Source organism: Sus scrofa, chromosome 16 (genome assembly GCF_000003025.6).
Source record: "Sus scrofa isolate TJ Tabasco breed Duroc chromosome 16, Sscrofa11.1, whole genome shotgun sequence".
Lineage (NCBI taxonomy): Eukaryota > Metazoa > Chordata > Mammalia > Artiodactyla > Suidae > Sus > Sus scrofa.
The window spans coordinates 61,983,435-62,004,929 of NC_010458.4; the positions used below are offsets into that span (position 1 = coordinate 61,983,435).

Consider the following 21,495-nt stretch of genomic DNA (forward strand, 5'->3'; position numbering starts at 1 on the left):
GCCCAGTAACTTTGATTTTTAAAACTCTTTGCCCTCCTTTTCCTTAATTTTCCGTACATTTTGGATCTTCGGTAAATACTTGTTTAACCTTTCACTGGGCCAGTATTATTATTATTACTACTGTTATTATTAGTGGATGACTAATGATGGTATTCATGGTTTTGTTCTGTTCTTTCCATCCAAATTGAACTGAGACTAAAGAAGAGGGGCTGGTAGTCCAGCAAGTGCAACGTTTGGAAGTATTTTCAAGAGGAAGAAAATCTTTCTAGGGTTTCACCTGTTGGTTGGTGAAGATCAAACTGCTTTGGGAATCTTGTGGTATCACGTTAATAAACTAAACTTTGCCCTCCCTTCCTCAATACAGTGAGCTTGGGAAAAGATTCCCATTGTGTGTGAGCCAAGAGAAAGAAATAGGCAAATTTCCTGGGCGATAGTTCTGTATTTTGATTCCTACAACTCTCAACTCAAGTAATTACAGATAGGAGAGCTACAGATTTTCTCGCCCTCTCTCCTTCCCTCCTTCTCCCACCTGTCTCTCTCCTGTCTCTAATCCAGAAACGCCCTTTGTTGCTGAAAACACTGGCTCTTACTTCCTGCCAGCCCGCCTTCCCAGGGGAGCTGTCGGATTCCCGCCTGGCAGCCCTCCGCCCCCACACTTCCCTTGGAGTCTTTCCTCCAGCGTCCCCAGAGTGACCCCTGACCTTGGCAGAGGAGGAGGGAGGTGGTCAAGAGGTAAATGGGTCAAGAGTGCCTCTGGGACCTGAGCCTTAAGGAGTCCCCATGCAGCGGTGGGCGCCCTCCTCCCGTCAGGCAACGTCGGCCAGGCCCGCGCTGTGCAGTGTACTCAACCGCTCCTCCTGCCGCCGCCTGGGCGCCTGGGCGCTGGAGCAGCGCGGCAAAGAGGAGCTGTCAGCGGGCAAGGTCGGGATATGGGAGTCAGGATGGTTTAGTCTAAGGGTTAGGGACGCTGCCTTTGGAGTCCATTCTCCGTTTCACCTCTAGCCACTTGGGTGACCTTGGGCAAGTTTCTTAGCTTTGGCGCGCCAGTTTGTAAAGCTGTAATGTGGGAAAAGTGAGTACACCTGGGCTTGGAAGCCATCAACTAATGAAGCACTCCTGGCACGTAGTAGGCGCTATGCTAATGGTGAGGACGATTAGGAGGAGGAGTTAGAAGTTACTCTTTGGGTTCTGGAACGTAGGTTCGAGCACTGACTTTTCCAGTTATTCACCAAGGAGAGGGGGCGGGAGTAGCGACAGCACCTGCCCTCCCCTCCCCGGCTCCCCAGTTGCCAGATAAACTCGGGAGAACGGGGACAGTCGTTCGTCCCGAGTGGGGACGCCTTCGGACGGCCCCGCTGCCAGAGCCTTGTAGCGTCTCCCGACTCCTGGCACATCTCTTTCCCTCGAACCGAAGAAAGACTTCTCCCGTGAATTGAGTATCTCCCTCCCTCTCCAACCCGGGAGGTCACCCGTTGCTGCCTCCGGTCCCGGCGGCCGCAGAGAGCCGGGTGGAGCATCCGGCTCGAGGGGAGAAGCAGCCCCGGGGTGTGCGAGTCTCTCCCGGCCCCGGGCAAGGGAGCAAAGAGGAGGTAGCCCGGAGACTGCGGGAGGACGCGAAGCCTCATTTGGACCCCGGTTCCTTCCTCATTTTGCCCGCTTTCTAGGGCCCGCGCTGGTATTTCGCATCCTGAGGCACCTCCAGGTGTCCATCCTCGCCACCCTCTCTTCCCGGGCCGGGGGCGCCAGAGCAGCGCGGCGGGAGTGGGCGGCGAGCGCAGGCTGGCTAGGTAAGGAGGTGCGCACGTGTGCGCGCGTGCGCGTGCTCTGAGAGGGCGTGGGGGGCTGGCCCCGCGTGTCCCACCCCGCCGCCTGCCCTTCTCGCACCCGGTCGCCGCCCGAGCCTCTGCCCTGTAGGAGTCGGGAGACGCTACAAGGCTCTGGCAGCGGGGCATCCTCAGGCCTCCGTGTCCCATCACCCCCTCATCCGAACCCCACCCTCCCTACTAATAATTTCCCAATGCAGAATCAGACTGAAACCTGGAGAGAGAGCTCTGTCTTTCTGCTCACCTCGCCATCCCCCCCTCCCCTTTCCTGCTATAAATAATCCGGACTGGCGGGTCAGGCACGTCATAAGGCAAGAAACCGAGACCCCGAGGTTTTCTTCTCTGGGAATAGGGGGCAAAGGGTGAGGAGAAGGCAAAAGGAATCTCTCGTGAGTAGTGAAGAAGAGCTTGCACCTTGACTCCTAGAAAAGACCAGGCATCATTTTCCTTTTTTCTTTTTTGTTTTTCCTCCTCTTTCTTATTCTCCACGCTACCACCCCCCTTCACTCCCAGCCCCAAATCCAACGCATTGCTCCTCCCATTGGTTTCTTCTCTCCCTCCCGGTTGGACTCCAGCTCCCATTTCCCCAGTCCTCTCCCCGCTGCACAACCCCCACCTCCAGCTCCCCTCTCGCCCCAGGCAGGGGATGCTATTTGCCATGGAAAATAAAGTTCAGATTCCTCTCCCTGCCGCTTGCTGAGACCAGAAGTGGGCTCCCAGGCACCCATCTTCCTCTAGCACTACACACCTGCTATACTTTAAATTCCTAATCTGGTTTTGCATATTTAAAAAGAAACACACACACACACCAAAACCCAACAACCGGCGAGGTGCAAAACTGCCTTCCGCAACTAACAAAACTTACCAGACGCTCCAGTTGTTTTTGTCTTAACAAAAGGACAACCAAGATTTTACCCTGGGTCCTCCTGTGGGGTGACTTTTCTGTATTATTCCAATATGTATACATTATACATATATATGTTTTTCCTTTTTCCCCTTTAATTTTTTTTTTTCCTTTAACAAGAAAATCTTCTCAGTCCCAGGCAACCGCTGCTGCCCCTTTGATGTTTTGGTACGCCGTGCGCATGCGCTTCACATTAGAATTACTGCACTGGGCAGACTAAGTTGGATCTCCTCTCTTCAGTGAAATCCTCAATCCCATCCAAAACTAAAGGGATGTGGAGAGTCCGGAAAAAGGGCTACTTTGGGATTTGGTCGTTTCCCTTAATAATCGCTGCTGTCTGTGCGCAGAGGTAAGTGTGCTAAGCGTTTCTCTTTTTCCTTTCTTACTTTGAAGGGCTCTGTTTGCATACCTCTGTGAGCAGGGATCTGTAGTGAGAATCAGATACTGAAGATGCTGTGCCTGCTGTCTTATTGATGCCTGTTTATTGTCTTTTCTTTCTTTAGTGTCAATGACCCTAGTAATATGTCGCTGGTTAAAGAGACGGTGGATAGACTCCTGAAAGGCTATGATATTCGGCTGAGACCAGATTTTGGAGGTAATGAGGTTGCCTTGGAAATAAGAAACAGCCCAGCAGCTATAGCCTAAGCTGTCTTTTGAGCTTTGTGTGCTGCCTTCCCTCTCCCTCATTGTTGGCTGCATGTGATACACTGAGTGTGTCTGTGTGTTACCATATTGAGAAACTGATCCAAACTTAAGCGGGTTACTATTCAGCACTTAGATGGTCTTTCACAGAGACCCTCTTAGCCTTTCCTGGTGACTCCTGTCCTTCAGCTTTACTGTTTAAATCCTTTGCTTCACAGTCTTTGCTTCATTGAGATACAAATCTAAAGTTTAGTAAACGGTATGCCTGGTGAACCTGGCTTACTGAAGGCCATTGTGAACATTTTTGAGGACAAGATGTACAGACAATTGGTTGAGAAGTGGCATTAACCCCTTGTGCCTGCCTACTTTGGAAGAGTTCTGGCCACGGTTTAAAGTGGCTGGTGTCTGGATATTATCCAGTCCTGGAAGCCTCACTGCAGGGGACTGTGGGGTGGGGGAAGGGGAGTGGGGGGGCGCTCAATGAGGAGGGGGACATGGGCCAGGGACATCTCTTGCTGCAGCCTTAGATACACTGATATGTCCATTTAATTTTACTTCAGGCTCTAACAAAGCTTAGAGTTAAAACCTGCATGGAAGGGGGAGTGGGGAGAATGAGAAGGGGTTTCAGTGTGATATATAACAGCACCTTGGGCTAGCCCCGGATTCTGGGGCTCTTGTGAGTTGTCTGGTATTCTGCTGAGAAATCTACATATGTAGATCCAGCTGGAATCCCTCACCCATCCCCACATGTTCATGCCTGTTCAATAGAACGTTTCCCAGAGGAGTACCTGCCATCCTTTTTTAAAAGGAGCAGAGAATTGAAGAATTTAAGGCTTATCAGTGGGGAGGAATTTGGGGGCAGAGTGTCCCATGCTTGGGGACTACTCTTGCTAAGAATGCATGAAGTTATGAGAAATCACGTGGCTGGCCATTTTGGTTTGCAGGTCCCCCCGTGGCTGTGGGAATGAACATTGACATTGCCAGCATCGATATGGTTTCTGAAGTCAATATGGTGAGTACTGAGGTTTATGGCTGTGTCTCCGCAGACCTTCATTCGGAGACAGGAAAGAGCAAGAATCCAAAAACCAAGGAGTGGGGGGTGGGGTGTGCATGAGTATGTGCGTGAAGGGGGGGGCGGTGAGGGCAGGGGATCTTGCTTTGGAACTCACTATCTTTGGGCTTCAGAGCTGGCTGTTTGTGGTCCCTAAGAATTTTTCCAACTTGGCTTGAAATCCTGGGACTTGGCATGCAGAGAGTAAAATGCATCACACATTCACGTGCAAAAAGCAGGCACATGCAGGAGAATCCCTGCACAAGTCACATTTCCTAAGATTCAGTGGGAAACCTGCTTCAGCAAGTGATGTTCTGGTTTTGAGGTGGAGTTAAGGGAAGAGAGAAGAGGTTGATTTGACATTTCGTAGAAAATATAACCTGAGAACTGAAATGTAGCAAAGAGGGTGAATAAATGACTCTGGAATACTGATGTTCACTTGTTGCTTTTGGAAGTAGCCTCTTTACAGATGATGACAAGCCCCTCCTGCCAAGTTTTTACCTGCTCCTTTAACCCCTCCTGCTCACTGAAATAAATGAAATAAAAATCGTCCTCTCTGTTTTTAAAAGGCAAGTTCAGACCTGTTCGTCTCTGGTCACTTCTGCGATGTTATTCACCACCTGTCCTAAGCTTGTGCAATTTATGGACAGCAGCACTCCTAAGTGGCTACCTCTTTGGGCTTGGAGCAAGCGCCCAGAGAAAGTATCCGTGTTCCCCTAGGGGAACACGTGTGTGTGGGGGGGGTTAACTTCATGCAGGAGCGCCCCCTGCTGTCCATATTAGGGCACTGCAGACATATAAGACAATGAGAAGTGTCCCACATACCATCACCCACCTCCCTTACTTGGGCCATTTCTCCAGTGACTTTTCTACCCTGTGTTTTTGAAGTTTCCACCTTTGGAAAAGTCTTCATAGAAAGTCCACATTTGAATGTTAGATGAAATATGCCGCATGCTTTCAATCCTGATAGCACACAGAACGTTTCAGAAGATTGTATAGAGGCACGGTTCTGTCTAGAAATGGGATGCACCCTTAAAGAAGATGTTGTAGTATGTAAGGTTTTATGTACAATGGTTCTAAGCAAGCCATCAGGACTTGAAAGTGAGGACACTCATTAATTCACTCAAAAGAGCCAAATACTAGGTAGTGGACATGCTTTCATCATGATGTAAATTTTCATCATCCCAGAATTCAGTTATAGAGGAAGCTCAAATAACTAGCCCAGCCTTATACAATGGCCTAAAATAGGTGATAACCCTGAGATTTCTCAAGCTTATGATACATCTTATGACTACTCCAGAGAACATTCACCTATTTCAGTAATATTTTTGTTAAGTTTTATCTTATTATATTCTAATTATTGGGAAGGATTTTGATGATACGGACTATGAACACAGATTCAAGACTCTACTGAGTGATTCAGAACCACCAGTTTCCCACACATTAGAGTCTCTCGTGTGGGTAGAGAATAATTTTTTTTTCCTTGAGAAACTAACTTCTTAGATATACAAATAATTACTTTTGTGGCATTTTTAGACATCTTTCATCAACTTGTATTTTGAATTTTATCATAAAAATGGAAAATGTCCTCATAAGGGTACATTTTAAGTCCCAGGTACTTGGATCTTTGTGAACTGTGTTGTGAAAAACAAAGTGGTAGGGAAATCAGATGTGGTTCTGTGTATCCTGTCTTTTAAATTTTGATTTGTTTACTTTTTTCGCACATTTTATTATGATTAATAGCATCACAAAAATGGGATTTTTATGGAAAAATTAAGAAATATTTAGACTCTAAAGAGACAATGATGAGATGATTAGAAGTTGCTGCGATAGAACTTAAACGTATAAGTTAGGTAAGAACTTAGACCTATTATATCCCAAAATGGTTTAGAGTAGTAGCATTTTTTTCTTCTTAAGGTTTGTTCATTTTTCACTGGCAGGCAGCATTTTGGAGACATATCAAAGCCGGACATAATGCCAAGACCTGCTAGTCAAAATATAGACCCAGCTAAGGCGAGGTGTCATCTCTTAAAGCTATTTACTGTTGCAGAAAAATCATGGGATGTTGAAAGTGCAAAAACAAATGTCAGGTTGTAAATAGGCCAGTACTGCAGCATTAATGATTAGAACCAAGTGTTAAAAATCTCATGCTAGATTCCTTTCTTAGACTACTGCTTACACACATGAACTTGTCCAGACAGTTTTACTTGTTGAAAAATTAACACTTTTATAATAACAGTCATAATGACTTTAAGCTAAACCTTCAAAGACACATTTTGTGATATATGCTGTTTTTTAAAAGTACAGTTATTTGATTTGAAGCAACAGATAGGAAATTTTTATCATTGGGGCTAAATGAAAGAAGAAGGTGTTTAGGGCATTTTGCCCACTGTATACAGGTCTGAAAAGGGTGGGATCTTTCAATTCGATTCAGTTCTGAAAGAATGGTAGATTGATTATTTAATTGAAGGCTCAAAGTTGATTAACACATGTTTCTGCCTCATTATCCTTTGTGGCCTGCAACCTTGGGTAATTGTAGCTTTCTTTTATTATAGCAAATCTTCCTTTGAAGAATGGTAGGTAACAGACCGTTTAAATTGTCATTGACTCATTTGTACTGAAAAGAAAAAAAGGCCCATGTCAATGTGGTACTCCTGGTAAATTACAATGATAGAAAGACGTAAATACCAGTTCTGCTTCTGCTACTCAGTCAACCTGATGAAATTCACAGCCTGGTGAAACTGGATTTTTTTCCCTGTTAAAATGGAGTGATCATCCCATATTAGGCATCTCAGGTGGCTACCAGAATTCATAAAATGATGCAGGCAAAAGTAGTGGTTTTTCAAGAACAGAGCTGATGTAGAAGACTGAACACCAGGGTCTAAGGAGATTCTGTGTTTGTCCTAGCTATTGCCCTAAGTGTACTTGGGTCCATAACTTACGTTACATGGTCTGAGTTTCCACATGTTTGAAATGAGAAGGACATGCCACATTGACTTCCAACTCTAATTTACCTGTGTCTCTGAGTTGGTTTTATTATAATAATTGTGCTGGGTACAAAGAAGTTCCAAGAAAACTGGGAAATCCAGCATAGATACTAGTAAAATGAAGAATTCCTAAATAAGAGGCAGTTGTACGTTCTTAGGAAGGTGATAGTGTGACTCAGGTGACTATCGGTCCAGTGGAAGATCTTTGGAAGAACAAACTCTCAACTGTGATATTCCTAGCAGAACGCTTGGCTTTAGAATGAAGCATTTTTAGATGTCTTGGTTAAATTGGCAGGAATCTTTTTGTTAAGATTCTTTGATGAAAAGTGCATTTTAAGATCCAAAATTGGCTCTGAGGATTATAGACTGAAATAGCTTTCTCTTCATTTAAAGCAGATATTTCTCCATCTTGAAACAACACATTTGCCAACCAAAGAGTGAAGCAATATTTCACTTTTGAGGAAAGAGTTCTAGTAAACACATACACAAATTACCTTTTCATGGAATGGCGAATGGAGAAAAGTGCTGCCTTTTTTTTTTTTTTTTTTAAACAGATGTTTTCTTGCATCACCAGCTGCACAGTTTAAAATTCAATTCGACACAAATACTTGTTTAGCAGCTACTATGATCAGCCATGTGTTAGCCCTTAGGGACGGAGCAGTGAACAAGATTGACTTGTCCTCTGACCTAATATCTAAGTGTTTACTGTTGTAATTTCTACTGCAGGCTCCTGTGATACTTATGTTTAGCTGAAGTATTTTCTTTAAAACTTTTTATGAGTAGTCCTTTGAGTACCTAGTGATCTGTATCTTCCCTACATTCGTTTGTCACAGTTGATTTTGCCATTCATTTGTTATTTGGTATTTCACATTACTCGATAGATATGTATTTATTGTGTCTTCCTAATTCATGCGTATAAATCACATGTGGCTAAGGTTACAGTATTTCTCTTTCCATGGGATTTGACTTTATATATGATGATTGGTTGGATTTTTACTCCTGGTGAATGCCACATATATTGGGTATACTATTTATTTTCAGAGCAGTAATTCATTATTATTCACTAGGCACAGTATCATATATGTGGGGAAACAGCATAGATTTCTAGGCTTCAAATTCAAGGCACTGTTTACATTAGTATTTAAGTCAATAACTGTGGAAAGAACCACAATGTAGTATGTCAGATACTCAGGCATGTTGGAAATACAGAATTCATAGGTATTATATAGAAATTACTAGATGAAGATGGGAGTTAGAGGTCTGTGGACAAATGTTCCGGGCAGAAAAAATGGCATATAGGAGAAAAAAAATAGTAAAAATAAATATGTTTAAGGATTTGCAAGTAGCTTTAAGTACCTGAATTTGGGAGGTGGAATGAGAAAGTGATAAGAGTTGGTGTTGAGATCTTGGGTATTGGTCAAATTATAAAGACTATTTTTGCAGCTTGCTGAAGAGGGTACATTTTGTTCCAAAGGCTATAGGGACCCATGAAAGGATGTCAGTTAGGGAATGGCTTGAAGAGATTCTCATTTCAGGAATATGCTTTTGAAGCAGGGACAGTGGAGCAAGACTAAGTTTGGGAGATGAGATGAAAATCCACTGCAAAAATCCAGAAAGCACTGATTGATGCAAACAGGTGTGTAATGAAGATATAAAACCAGGATATTTATGAGGCAGAAGCATCAGTACTTGGTGAATCCTAAGTTTCCATTGGGGTCATTTACTGATATGGGAAACACTAACAGAGCAGCCAGGTTGAGATGGGATGGGGGATGAAGTGTGTGGGTTGCCAGTGAATAAAATTTGGAGATTGGAAAATACAGGTCTAGCGCTATGTAAGAAGTCAGGATGACAGAGATGAACTTGGATATTGTTGCTGAGGATGTGGTACATACAGCCGTGTGAATAGAAACAATTAAAAAGGGAAAGTGTGAAGACAGCTAACAATGTAGATCTGGTGAGCACTGTAATTTAAGTGGGGGAGCTCTGAAAAGGAGCCTGCAAAGGAGATTAAATACGTGGCTAAGCAATAGTCAGAGAGTTAGTAGGAGAACCTGCAGATAATAATGTTTTCTAAGCCCAGGCACAAGAGTGTTTAAAAAGAAGGAAATGGTCCGCTACGTCAGATGCTGTGAAGACCACCTGGAGTAAGTTCTGAGGCTTGTCTCCCAGATACAGTAACAGGAACATGTTGGGAAATGTAGCAAGAAGCTTTAGGGCTGAAGACTACACCTTTGAAAAGTGTGGATCTGAAGTGAAGTGGGGAGAGGGCAGTTGGTAAACAAAGTCTTGGGTCATTTTGAGAAGCAGTATCCCTTAGCAGGGAGTAGGATGCAGATACAAAGCTGGAGGTGGGGTGGGGGTGGGACAGAAGGTGAAGCATTGGTGAAGGGGGCGTGACCACGCACTGACCCAGGCTTCATTCTGAATAAATTAGGCTTCGAGCTATCCTACCCAGTTTTAACAAGCCCTTATGTTCTCTCCTTCTCTTCTCTCTCCTCCTTTCTCTTCTCTTCCCCACTGCCCTCCTCCTCTTGGGCAGTGCCCAACATTTTCTACTGTCATAACACGAATATAAGAATATAATCAGTTACGGCTCATGAAGACCTTAACGTGTTTAGGGGTATCCTGTTGATGTGCATTATTCAGTCCAATTCTCCTATAAAAACAGTGATATGGCTAATGTCCACCTATTTACGAAAGAGGAACCTAAGGCCTGGAGAGGTTAAGTGACTTATTTAAGGTCACACTGCTAAAAAATGACTGAATTCACATCCCGCAATCTTAACCATGTGATTATACTACATTTTTAGATCTAGCAAGGCCTCATTTTTAAACAATCATTTTTATTCCTTGAGGACCTTGTTTTGTTGTAGTTGTTTTTATTTAGCTATTTTTTGGAAGTGGTGGGTGAATCAGATAAACCAACTCTATATAAGATGTTACTCCTCACTCCACTTTGAAAAAATATCTTAATTTCATTAAAGTGATTTTATCAAGTAGTACTTTATTGAGTATGCATTAAATATGTTTTATGTCCTTTATAAATTTATACTTTATATTACATCCATTGAGAACAATATAAATCAAGCGATAAAAGAATATTTATGTAAGATCTAAGAGTCAAAGATGTTGTTTGTGTCATAATTTCTTTCATTATGAATGGGTGCTGTTAACTTTAATAGTTTTCCAGTTGCTCCAGCAGAATCTGCCCTTTAACCATTAAGGCCAATAATTGTCACAAAATTTTGACTGATAAAATTCAAGAACTGTAAACCATGTTGTTGGGTTTAAGTTTTGGGTGGAAACTATGTAAAAAGACTCTTTCCCTTTTTTTTCTTTTATTAGCAAGATCTCATTTTCAGTTGAACTTTTTCCTATTGAGAACACTTTTTTGTGTGTGTGATGTCTGATAAATTACTCCTGCAAATATTGTCTTAAAGGTGGTTGAGTGTTTTTCTTCTCATCCCATATCTTTACTCCCTCTAGCCCACAGAGTATAAACGAGGTTCACTATAAAGATTACACCTCTAGAGGATTTATTTTATGTATTTTAAAATGATAATGCCACATGATATTGACAGCTTATAAATCACTTTCTCTTGGTTAACTCATATGGCAGATCCTTTGCTGTTGCTTTGTAGGACCTTAAATAATGCCCTGGCTTGACTGCATCATGAAATAAAGATCTGACTGTGGGCTTACCTTGCACAAGAAGGAAGGGGAAGGAAATAGCTCAAGTTTGCTATTTTAGGAGTACCTCAAAGTGTACTGTGCCTTAACGTGACTCTCCCACCTCATGATTAAATGGTCTTGGGAATTTCTGTAAGAATGGGAATCAGAGGAAATTTTTCCTTAACATTTGGTGGGGGTACTAACTAATTTCAGGGTGGGGTACTGCCTTGTTTTGCCATCATTCATTCTATAGCATTTATTTGCGGTCGGTGCCCTGGACATTTGGGCTCTTGGCATTTTTCTTTGGGAGGAGGCTGTCATGTGCATAGTTAGATGTTTAACAGTATCTCTGGCCCCAACCAACTACATGCCAGAGGTACCCTCTGCAGTTGTGAAAACCAAAAATGTCTCCTGAAATTGCCAGTTATGCCCTGCTGAGACCCTTGGTGTGGAGAACGGTGGTGTGGTTTTGTCTCCAATGAACTTGAGAAAATATCTTCTAATTGAATAATGGTTTTTGGACTTAATTGCCATTTTCATTTATGTTTGGTGGTGCATTATTACAATTTTAACTTGCCAACAAACATCAAAGCCAAAAATTATCTAATCCCTATCACTTCATTAAAGCTGTGTTTTAATTTGTCTATCTCACCTTCTACTTGTTTATTCACTTATTCCTACTTTATACATTGTGCTAATTTTATAGAGAGAATTTTATAGGCTATATTTTCATTTAACAGACTGAGTATTTGTTTTTGTTTTATGTTTTCTTTAAAAAAAATTCTACTACAAGTGTAAACTAGTGTGTATCTTTCTATGCCTTTTTGGTGATCTTACAAACATATACCAAAACATGAATATATTTATGTTTTATTTTTTATTCATTGTGCATTTTTTCAAAAAAGCATTTTTAAGTACAGTTTATAGATTGTTAGTCATACTTCTAGCTATAGACTATGCGAAAATAAACAATTTACTTTTACTTATGTACTATTAACAATTACATAAAATTGTATATAAAATAGAGAATCGAATTCAAGTAGCATATAAATGGGAACTTTTAAATTTTGTATATCAGTTTGACTCTGATTTACACAGCTATTCTTTACTCTGTTTCTAGCCTGATATTACTCTGTTTTTCCAAAATCAATTTACATTTTTGGATGACATAAAAATACGTGGAAACAGGCAGTTAAAAGATGAATAAGAAAATAGACGGTTATGAGTTTTTAAGAGATATAAATGCAAGATTTATATGTTGCTTCCAGTTGTGCATTTTATTTGTAAAATATGTATTTTATAAGCTGAGAAAAATGAGTTTATATTATTCTTTATTTATATAGAAAAATATGGGTATGTTTTTAACTCATTGACTCTTGCTGGTGCTCATTTTGTAAACATTCTTTTGGCATTTTTATAGCCAAGTCTCATTTTCCTTGCTCTGTGATTTGGCACCTACCGCCCACTTACTTGCCAAGAGGTCTTAACTTAGAAGTAATTGTTTGGGCAATTAAAAATGAAATAACTTTTTTCCTAACACAGTATCTGCAATTAAACTGATGAAGTTTCTTTCTTTCTTTTTTTTTTTTTTTCCAGTCTTTTGCCATTTCTTGTGCCACTCCCATGGCATATGGAGGTTCTAAGTCTTAGGGTCGAATCAGAGCTGTAGCCACTGGCCTAGGCCAGAGCCACCGCAACGAAGGATCCAAGCCGCATCTGCAACCTACACCATAGATCACGGCAATGCCGGATCCTTAACCCACTGAGCAAGGCCAGGGATCGAACCTGCAACCTCATGGTTCCTAGTCAGATTCGTTAATCACTGAGCCATGATGGGAACTCCAAACTGATGAAGTTTCTAATGTGAATCTACATGTATCTTAGAAAAGTGATACATGAATAAGCCATGGAGAAATAATAGAGATACTGACGTGTGCAAATGCCTGGCCAGCATCTGCCTATATGCCTTGTGCCTCGCACAATGCCAGCAGTTAGTAGACACTTAACACCATATGAAGTGAATGGAGGTAGTGGAGAATGTAGTTGAAAGACTGCAGTATATCAGGCTACCAGGAAGTATTTGTCTAATGCTTCTTGACCAGGACCATGCCAATTAGGCTGTTGTTTGGAAGGATATGAAATGATTCTTCCACTGGACCCAAGGTTCCATACATTGTTGAGAAAGATTAATATTAACTGCCTGAAGGAGGGAGGTGGGGTTAATAGAGAGGTGAGTGCTTCAGATAGAGAGAAGAGTGGTGTATTCCTGTGATAGAGAAATCAAAATAAAAGGTCGAGATCCAAGTTTTCATAGGGATTCTCAGACTTTACTGTGAAACAGATTTATCGGAGTCTTGTATTAATATTCATATTTTTAGGGCCCGGGCCCAGAGTCTGATCTACTATGTTTGGGGTGGAGTTCAGGAATCTGCTTGTTTAAAAGCTCTCTATATGACTGGCACATGTACTATCTGAGGGCCACTGTTTAAGTCAAGGTGGAGGGTAATACAATTGATAATAAAAATTTGACAACAGGCTGGTCTCTAGTTATAATATGAGTTTTCATGATGTTAAAGACCCAAGTGGTGAGAGTAGGTGGAATTTGTAGAAGCCTTCATGATAGAAGGAGAATTGGACTAAACAAAACAAGAAGGATCAGTGTGATATGAGTGGAGAGAAAAATAAGACAGTCCTGTGGGAGGGTCACTGTGGGTGGAGACAGTATGAAGAAAGCCATTACATGTTAGCAATAACAGTACCACAAAAATAAATATTTAGAGTGCATACAACTAAATTAATATTTACAAAAATACAGTGAACTTGGTAATAATCTCCTCTTTTATAAATATGGAAACAAGGACTAGAAGGACTGTATAACTTCAAAGGTTGCACAGCTAATATAAGTGGGTAAGAATGGTCGGGTCCATATGTAGGGTATGACTATGTATGGTGAGGTTTAGTTGAACAAGACCTTGACAGTGTGCAGAGGAGACCTTGAAATTTCTTGAGCACATGCTATAACTAGATAAATCTTAAGCACCTTCACAAAGATAAAAGCAAGCGACACTTACTGAGGGAAAGTGAGGGAGAACTGAAAAAACATTTTCCAGATGCCACTTTGATTTTTATAAAATAGCCTTTGGGATCTCCACACTAATTTTATGGACACAAATGAAAAGAATTGTCATTCTATATTTTAGAAGTTGAAGAAAGTTTGTGAAATGGAAGTAGGAATAATCAGGTAGTACAGTGTTTGGAGCTATGCATAAGTTAATACACCTGCATCTGTTATTTAAAGATGTCTGAGAAATATCAGAAATATTGATATTTATGCATTTTAAGATATATGATTTGACTATTCCTTCCTGTTTAGAAAGGTAGCTATTGGATTGGCGGTTAGTGCTAGTAGTATTATGCATTTGCATATTGGTAAAATGCCATTGAAATAGCTTCATACAAATTACATTTGGCTGCCTAATTGTAATTCTTGAAGTTTATGCTTAAACTTAAGGTCTCGGTGATTAAACATCTTGAGATTACTCTTGTACAGATCAGTAATTATGCCTAGTTCATGCAAGTCCATCAAATCAAAGATTAAAAAAAAAAAAGTTCACTGACTTTTACAAATCTCTCTCTCTCTCTCTTTTTTTTTTTTTTTTTTTTTTTGCCATTTCTTCGGCTGCTCTCGCGGCATATGGAGGTTCCCAGGCTAGGGGTCGAATAGGAGCCATAGCCGCCAGCCTACGCCAGAGCCACAGCAATGTGGGATCCGAGCCGCGTCTGCGACCTACACCACAGCTCACAGCAATGCTGGATCTTTAACCCACTGACCAAGGCCAGGAATCGAACCCACAACCTAATGTTCCTAGTCGGATTCATTAATCACCAAGCCATGATGGGAACTCCTACAAATCTCTCTTTTAACTAAATACATAATCTCTAGAGTCACTTTTTATTCTATTTAATTTTCATTTTAGATAGAAATGGTAGTTGCATCATGAGAATTCAACCTGAGACTACTTGACTTGCTCAATAAATAAATATCTGTCTCTGCACTGATATGTAAGGTCCATTATAAAACATATCCCAAATAGATAATTTGATAAAGTATATATAAAGTTATAATATTTTAATCTTATACTCACCTTGACACTGGTTTAAAGTTTTTATTTCCCATGAAAACAAGAATATAATGAATAATAATGGAAAATTAAAGTCTATTCTGTTCTGCTAATAGGAAATATTGGATAGTAGGGCTTGTAATATATATAATTCAAAGATGAATGATTTTTTTTATGGATACACCATCATTTATTCCTCCCTTGTAACTTCTAAAGCATCAGCATAAGAAAAATAATGTTTTAGGGAGTGTACTTTTCATCGCTTTGTTTTAAAATAATTATTGAATCTTCTTACTTCCTAGGACTACAGATTAATTGGATTGACCAAAGGAAAAAAAAAAAAAGCTATATAGTAAGACAGCTTTTAAACAAATAGACAAAGATCATCTTTAAGAATTTTTCACTTTTGCAAAAGTGCTGACATTTCGACTGTAAATCTTTCAAGAAATATTGTTAATTTTAATCATAAGTAAAATGATTTATAAGCAGTTTTAAAGATCATAAAATAAGAAGCAGAAGTGTTAAAGAGTTTAAAATATAAGTGAGTAGGTGCCAATTATTAGGCAGTGAAATCAAATAACTGGTCTCTTTTCATTGCTTTTGGGGGTCACAGTGCTCCCCCCAAATCAAATTTGTGTCTTTTCACTTTATTTTCCTTGACCTACAGACAAAGAAAACTTATTTTGTAAATACATATTTCTGTGGTTTTTTTGGTTGTTTTTTGCCAAAAGAGCATTTGAGTTAATAGACTGAGGATCTCTTGAAATGTTCTCTGATCAGTCAGTTGTATAAACCATTCCTCTTTCAAGCATTGCTAAGCCAATACTGTCTTTCGCCACTGATAGGGCTGATCTGCTAGGCTGTGTAAATTTGCATCTGGCTTATGTGTTGGAAGAATGCTCATAAGTATTTACTTGAATCCCATCAGCATGCCTGTGTGTCAAACCATTTTTCTAACAGAATTCATTAGAGAATGATACCTTTGTTACTGCAATAGTGACATATTTTAAGCACTTGCCAAATTTACAGAAGAAGATCTGTAGAAACATAGACTCACATGAAAACAGAGTTTCTTTATTTCTTTTGAAAATTGTAGATGCTTTATTTTGGAGTTAAGGTTTTGGAGGCCAATTTTCTATTATATAATGAACCAGGTTTGAGAACCACATTTTAAAATGGCTTTATCTTGCTGTTTTACTGACTGATCATCATTGCCAAGTAGATGGCTGAAGTGGTAATATGTAGCAGTGGAACTTCCTTAAGATGCTTTAGTCAAAATGAACAGATGTTATATATTCTAATTGTAATATTTCCAGTCCTGGGACAGAATACCTGTAAAATGTTTATGTTCTCATTTTAAAAAGTAGCTGCAATTCTGGACCTCTGAGTGTCCTGTTTTGTTGTCGTTGTTTGAATGTGTTGTGCAGTCATAGCAAGAAGAAAACTTGATTAAATTAAATGCTACTTGTTCTTTTAGGCTTTATTTATTTCGTATTTTTGCTTTTCATTATTTTTTCCATTGTTATTTCCCCAATACAGTTTTTTTCTGCTGTACAGCATGGTGACCCAGTTACACATACATGTATACATTTTTTTTTCTCACATTATCATTCTCCATTATAAGTGACTAGACATAGTTCCTAGTGTTACACAGCAGGATCTCATTGCTAATTCATTTCAAAAGCAGTAGTTTGCATCTATTAACTCCAAGCTCCCAATCCACCCTACTCAACAGAGCAAGAGGAATAGAGTCAGGAAGACCCAGGTAGCAAGATGGGGAGAGAGAGAGAGAGAGACACATGTGGTTTCTGTTTATAATGCATTTTCAATAGTTGAGAAATAGTAGAAGGCCTTTTTAAGAAAGTACCTGGGTTTTGTTTTTTGTTTAATATAAATGAATGTCATGAAATGTGCAACAAGGATTTGCCATTTAAGAATGTGTATATAATCAGGACTGTCCTTTTGAATTTATATGATTTTGAGTTAACAATCTTAAAATGCATGTGGATTCCCTGTTCTTTCAAGCATTTGATAGTTTGTAAACAAGTATTTAATTAAAAATGATCAATGAAAAACATTATTTGAAAAATTGTATTATACCTTTGATATATAAGATATTTTATTATATGATTAATGATGCTACTATTTATTGAGTTTTTTATGAAATCAAATTCAATTTTTCAGTGACTTCACATTTAATTCTCAAAAACTGCTATGACATTTGTTTTATCAGATAGGTAAACTGAGGGTTAGAAGATTTATGTGACTTAGAACAGCCTGCCTTTATTTTAAGCCACAAAGTGCTGGTACTGGAATTAAAGTCTATTTTGTCTCCTATCGTATTTATTTTATGTTTTTCTCAAGTTAAAGCAAAGTTTAAAAAATTCAATGAACCAACCTCCATTATAATCTCCCAGCATGATTGTCAGTAGTCTACATTCTAGTGTCCCAGATGAATTTTGAGAAACCTAAAAAAAATAAAATAGAACATAAAGGATAAAATCTATACTGTGTAAAAATAGTCTGACATTTATAAATCAATTAAAATAATAATTATAACTGTTTTGACATCATCAGGGTTTGTGGATAAAGTTAAGATTATGATTTATTTTTTTCTTAGTTTTTATAAATCATATATCTTCAGTAGGGCATGAATTCAAGTACGGCTCAAAATAAAAATCTTCTCTGAAAAAAATAGTTATATGGTAATTCTGAGAATTAAGAATAAAATTAGACTTTGGAGTTCCTGCCATGGAGCAGTGGAAACAAATATGACTAGGAACCAAGGTTGTGGGTTTGATCCCTGGCCTTGCTCATAGGATTAAGGATCCGATGTTGCCGTGAGCTGTGGTGCAGGTCACAGATGTGGCTCAGATCTGGTATTGCTGTGGCTCTGGGATAGGCAGCAGCAACAGCTGCGATTCGACCCCTAGCCTGGGAACCTCCATGTGCTATGGGTGTGGCCCTAAAAAAAGACAAAAAAAAAAAAGAATAAAATTAGATTTTGATTAAATTTTATGAGACTTTTTTAGAAACAAGAAAATACCAGCCCGTCATATTTTACTTGTTATTTTAATGAGGTGGGACATATCTCAGAATACTCGGTAAAATGATCATTAGGATTTGTGTGAAATAATAATTGTGATGTATTTCCAGGTCAATTCAAAAGGCTTCAATTTGAATACATTTGTGTTCTTCAAGCTTGGGGAAAATAAGTGGCTTAAACAAAATGCTTCTAATCTCTTTTCTTTTTTCTGCTTTGTCAAGTATAACAGTGAGGTTGATAAAAATTATGAAAAAAAATAGGTCAAATATATAATTCATGTCTGAAAACAATATACATGAATTTCAACATATGAGCATATGTACCTTTAACATAATTACTTAGTTGTACATTTCTTTTGAAAGCAAGCAATCCTTGGACTAAAATATGCTATTGCATTTTTTAAAGATTATCCCTATAATTATTGTGAAAGGTCAGTATATATATATTAAAAGAAGGGACTGAGAAGTTCTGGATTTGTCACTGATGATAAAACTTTGTAAAACATCCTTAAATTTTGATCCAGTTTTTCTATATTTGAAAATTAAGGAAATTAAGTGAAAGATATAAAGTAACTTCCAGCTGTTTGTTATATTTACTTTGTAAAACAGGTAAATTTACCACATAATTTTCATAAGAGCCTGCAGTTTTTTAAAAAATCTGAATTGCTTTTATTACTTATTACTAACCAGTATATAAAAATCAGTAATAAACTTTAATGAAAAGTGAATATCTTTATTAATATCATCACTCAGAAATAAGCCCGTTGTGGCTCAGTGGGTTAAAGATCTGGCACTGCCACAAGCTGCGGTGTCGTTGCAGATGCAGCTTGGGTCTGGTGTTGCTGTGACTGTGGCATAGGCCAGCAGCTGCAACTCTGATTCGACCCCTAGCCTGGGAACTTCCATATGCCGCAGGTGCAGCCCTAAAAAGAAAAAAAGAAAAAAAAATTGTTAGCATAATGATACCTAAACCTCATATCTCCTTGGGAATTCACATGCATGCACATGAAATAGAATCAGTGTTATATGTGATGTTTTATGCTATGATTTCCGCACTACATATTTTGTGAACATCTTTTAATGCCATCTATAATTTTTCTACTACGTAACATCCAATGGTTGCATAGAATTGCATTGTATGGCTGCACCATATTTATTAAATCAATCCTCTCTGATGAACATTATTATTTGGAGTATTTTTACTATGTTGAACTAAACTGCACTAAACTATCTGTGTATTCATATTTGATGCAATTTAAAAATTTTTCTTAAAATCTTAGAAATGGGATTATTGGAACTCAGAGCGGAATTGACATTTATTTTCAATATTGATACATTTTACATATTTATATATTTAGATTTTGTTGCATATTGCAAAATTGTGCTTCCTTTAAGAAAGTCCTGATTTATGTTCACACCACCCATGTGGGGAGTTCCACTTGCATACATCCCAACCAGTACTGGGTATCTCCCTTAGTATAGTCATAATTTCCACCTTTGTGGTAAAATTGGCAACTTCCTTGACTAATTAAAATTTTTACTGCCAGGTAACTATCTCAAATATCATTTTGTTTTTATGGGTCATTTGCATTCTTTTCTTTCTGAATTGCCTTTTAATGTAATTTACTGATGCTTTTCTATTAGAAGATTCAATTTTGTTAGTGACTTGTGGTTTCCTTGATATTAAGGTTATTATCATTTTTCATATTTTTTAAACATACTCTCTTGTGTAGTAACTTTGTGAATACCATCTTTTGATGTATTAAAATATGTTATGGATTTTGATCTTGGTTTTCATACTTTGAGAAGTCTTGTTTGTTCTAAGATTAAAAAATACTTCTTAGAGTTCCCGTCATGGCTCAGTGGTTAACAAATCCGACTAGGAACCATGAGGTTGTGGGTTCAATCCCTGGCCTTGCTCAGTGGGTTAAGGATCTGGCGTTGCCATGAACTGTGGTGTAGGTCGCAGACGTGGCTTGGATCCGGCATTGCTATGGCTCTGGCATAGGCTGGCAGCAACAGCTCTGTTTAGACCCCTAGCCTGGGAACCTCCATATGCCAGGGGAGTGGCCCAAGAAGTGGCAAAAAAGACAAAAATAAATAAATAAATAAATAAATAAACTTCAAGTCATCTTTCAATATTTTAGGTAATTTTTTACAAGAATATTCAATCCATTTGAAATGTATTTTAGTGTAAGTTCTGAAGCAGGAATATATATAGATAGGATAGATAGGTAGGTATCAGGATAATATTTAATGAAGGAATTTGTCATTTCCCTAATGATTTGAAATGTTGTCTTCATCATATATGAAATCATATGCCCTTAGGTTTTTGCTTTTACTCTGTCATTTGCCTCACCAATATTTTTCTTTATCGTTGTGCCAACACTGTGATTTTAATCACTCTAGCTTTAAATATTAAGACATAGCTCTCACAATGATATATTACCTCACACCTGTTAGACTGGCTATCATAAAAAAGGCAAGAAGTTAATAAGTATTGGTGATGGTGTGGAGAAAAGGGAAGGCTTGAGAACGCTTGGTGGGAATGTAAATTGGAGCAGCCACTGTGGAAAACAGTATGGCAGTGCCTCAAAACATTAAAAATAGAACTACCATATGATTCAGAAATTCCACTTCTGAGTATTTATCCAATGGAAATGAACCATATTTATAGCAATATGTATTGGAATATATATTTTTAAATTATATGTATTTTAATTATATATATTTATTATATATATTATATGTGTATATTCATTGCAACACTATTTACAATAGCTGGGATATGGGAAAATATCTGAGTATTCATCACTGGATGGGTTAAAAATGACATTTTTTTTTATAATTTCTATTTTTTTCCACTATAGAACACTATTACAGTGTTCTCTCAATTTTCTGTTGTACAGCAAGGTGACACAGTTATACATACATATAAATGCACAAAATATATACGTATACAGTGGAATATTCAGCTTTAAAAAAGTATTGCCATTTGTGACAATATGGTTAGGCCTTGATGGTATTATGTTAAGTGAAATTAAGTCACACAGAGAAAGACAAATACCTTATGATTTTGCTTCTAGGTAGGATCCTAAAGTAAACAGACAAAATAAAGAACTCATAGATACAGAGAACAGATTTGGTGGCAGAGGGTGGGAGGTGGGAGAAGTAAGTAAAGAGGATCAAAAGTTACAAACTTCCCTTTACAAAATAAATACACTGTAAAGTTGTAAAATAAATGTCA

At 38.7% G+C, this 21,495-nt stretch overlaps 1 protein-coding gene across 5 annotated transcripts in view; it reads left to right on the plus strand.

Annotated features, from left to right (window-relative positions):
- The window catches only part of GABRB2 (gamma-aminobutyric acid type A receptor beta2 subunit), a 255,980-nt gene continuing 235,973 nt past the window's right edge, over nt 1,489-21,495 (plus strand). Inside the window, exons 1-4 of one of the 5 annotated variants that reach the window (XM_003483855.4) lie at nt 1,489-1,787; nt 2,861-3,076; nt 3,231-3,322; nt 4,314-4,381. In XM_003483855.4, the coding sequence (XP_003483903.1) occupies nt 3,000-3,076; nt 3,231-3,322; nt 4,314-4,381 (237 nt within the window). In that variant the 5' untranslated portion in view covers nt 1,489-1,787; nt 2,861-2,999. Of the gene's footprint in view, nt 1,788-1,935; nt 2,213-2,401; nt 3,077-3,230; nt 3,323-4,313; nt 4,382-21,495 lie in introns of those variants that run through there. The other 4 variants (XM_013984878.2, XM_013984877.2, XM_021077086.1 and 1 more) reach the window with 4 other exon arrangements.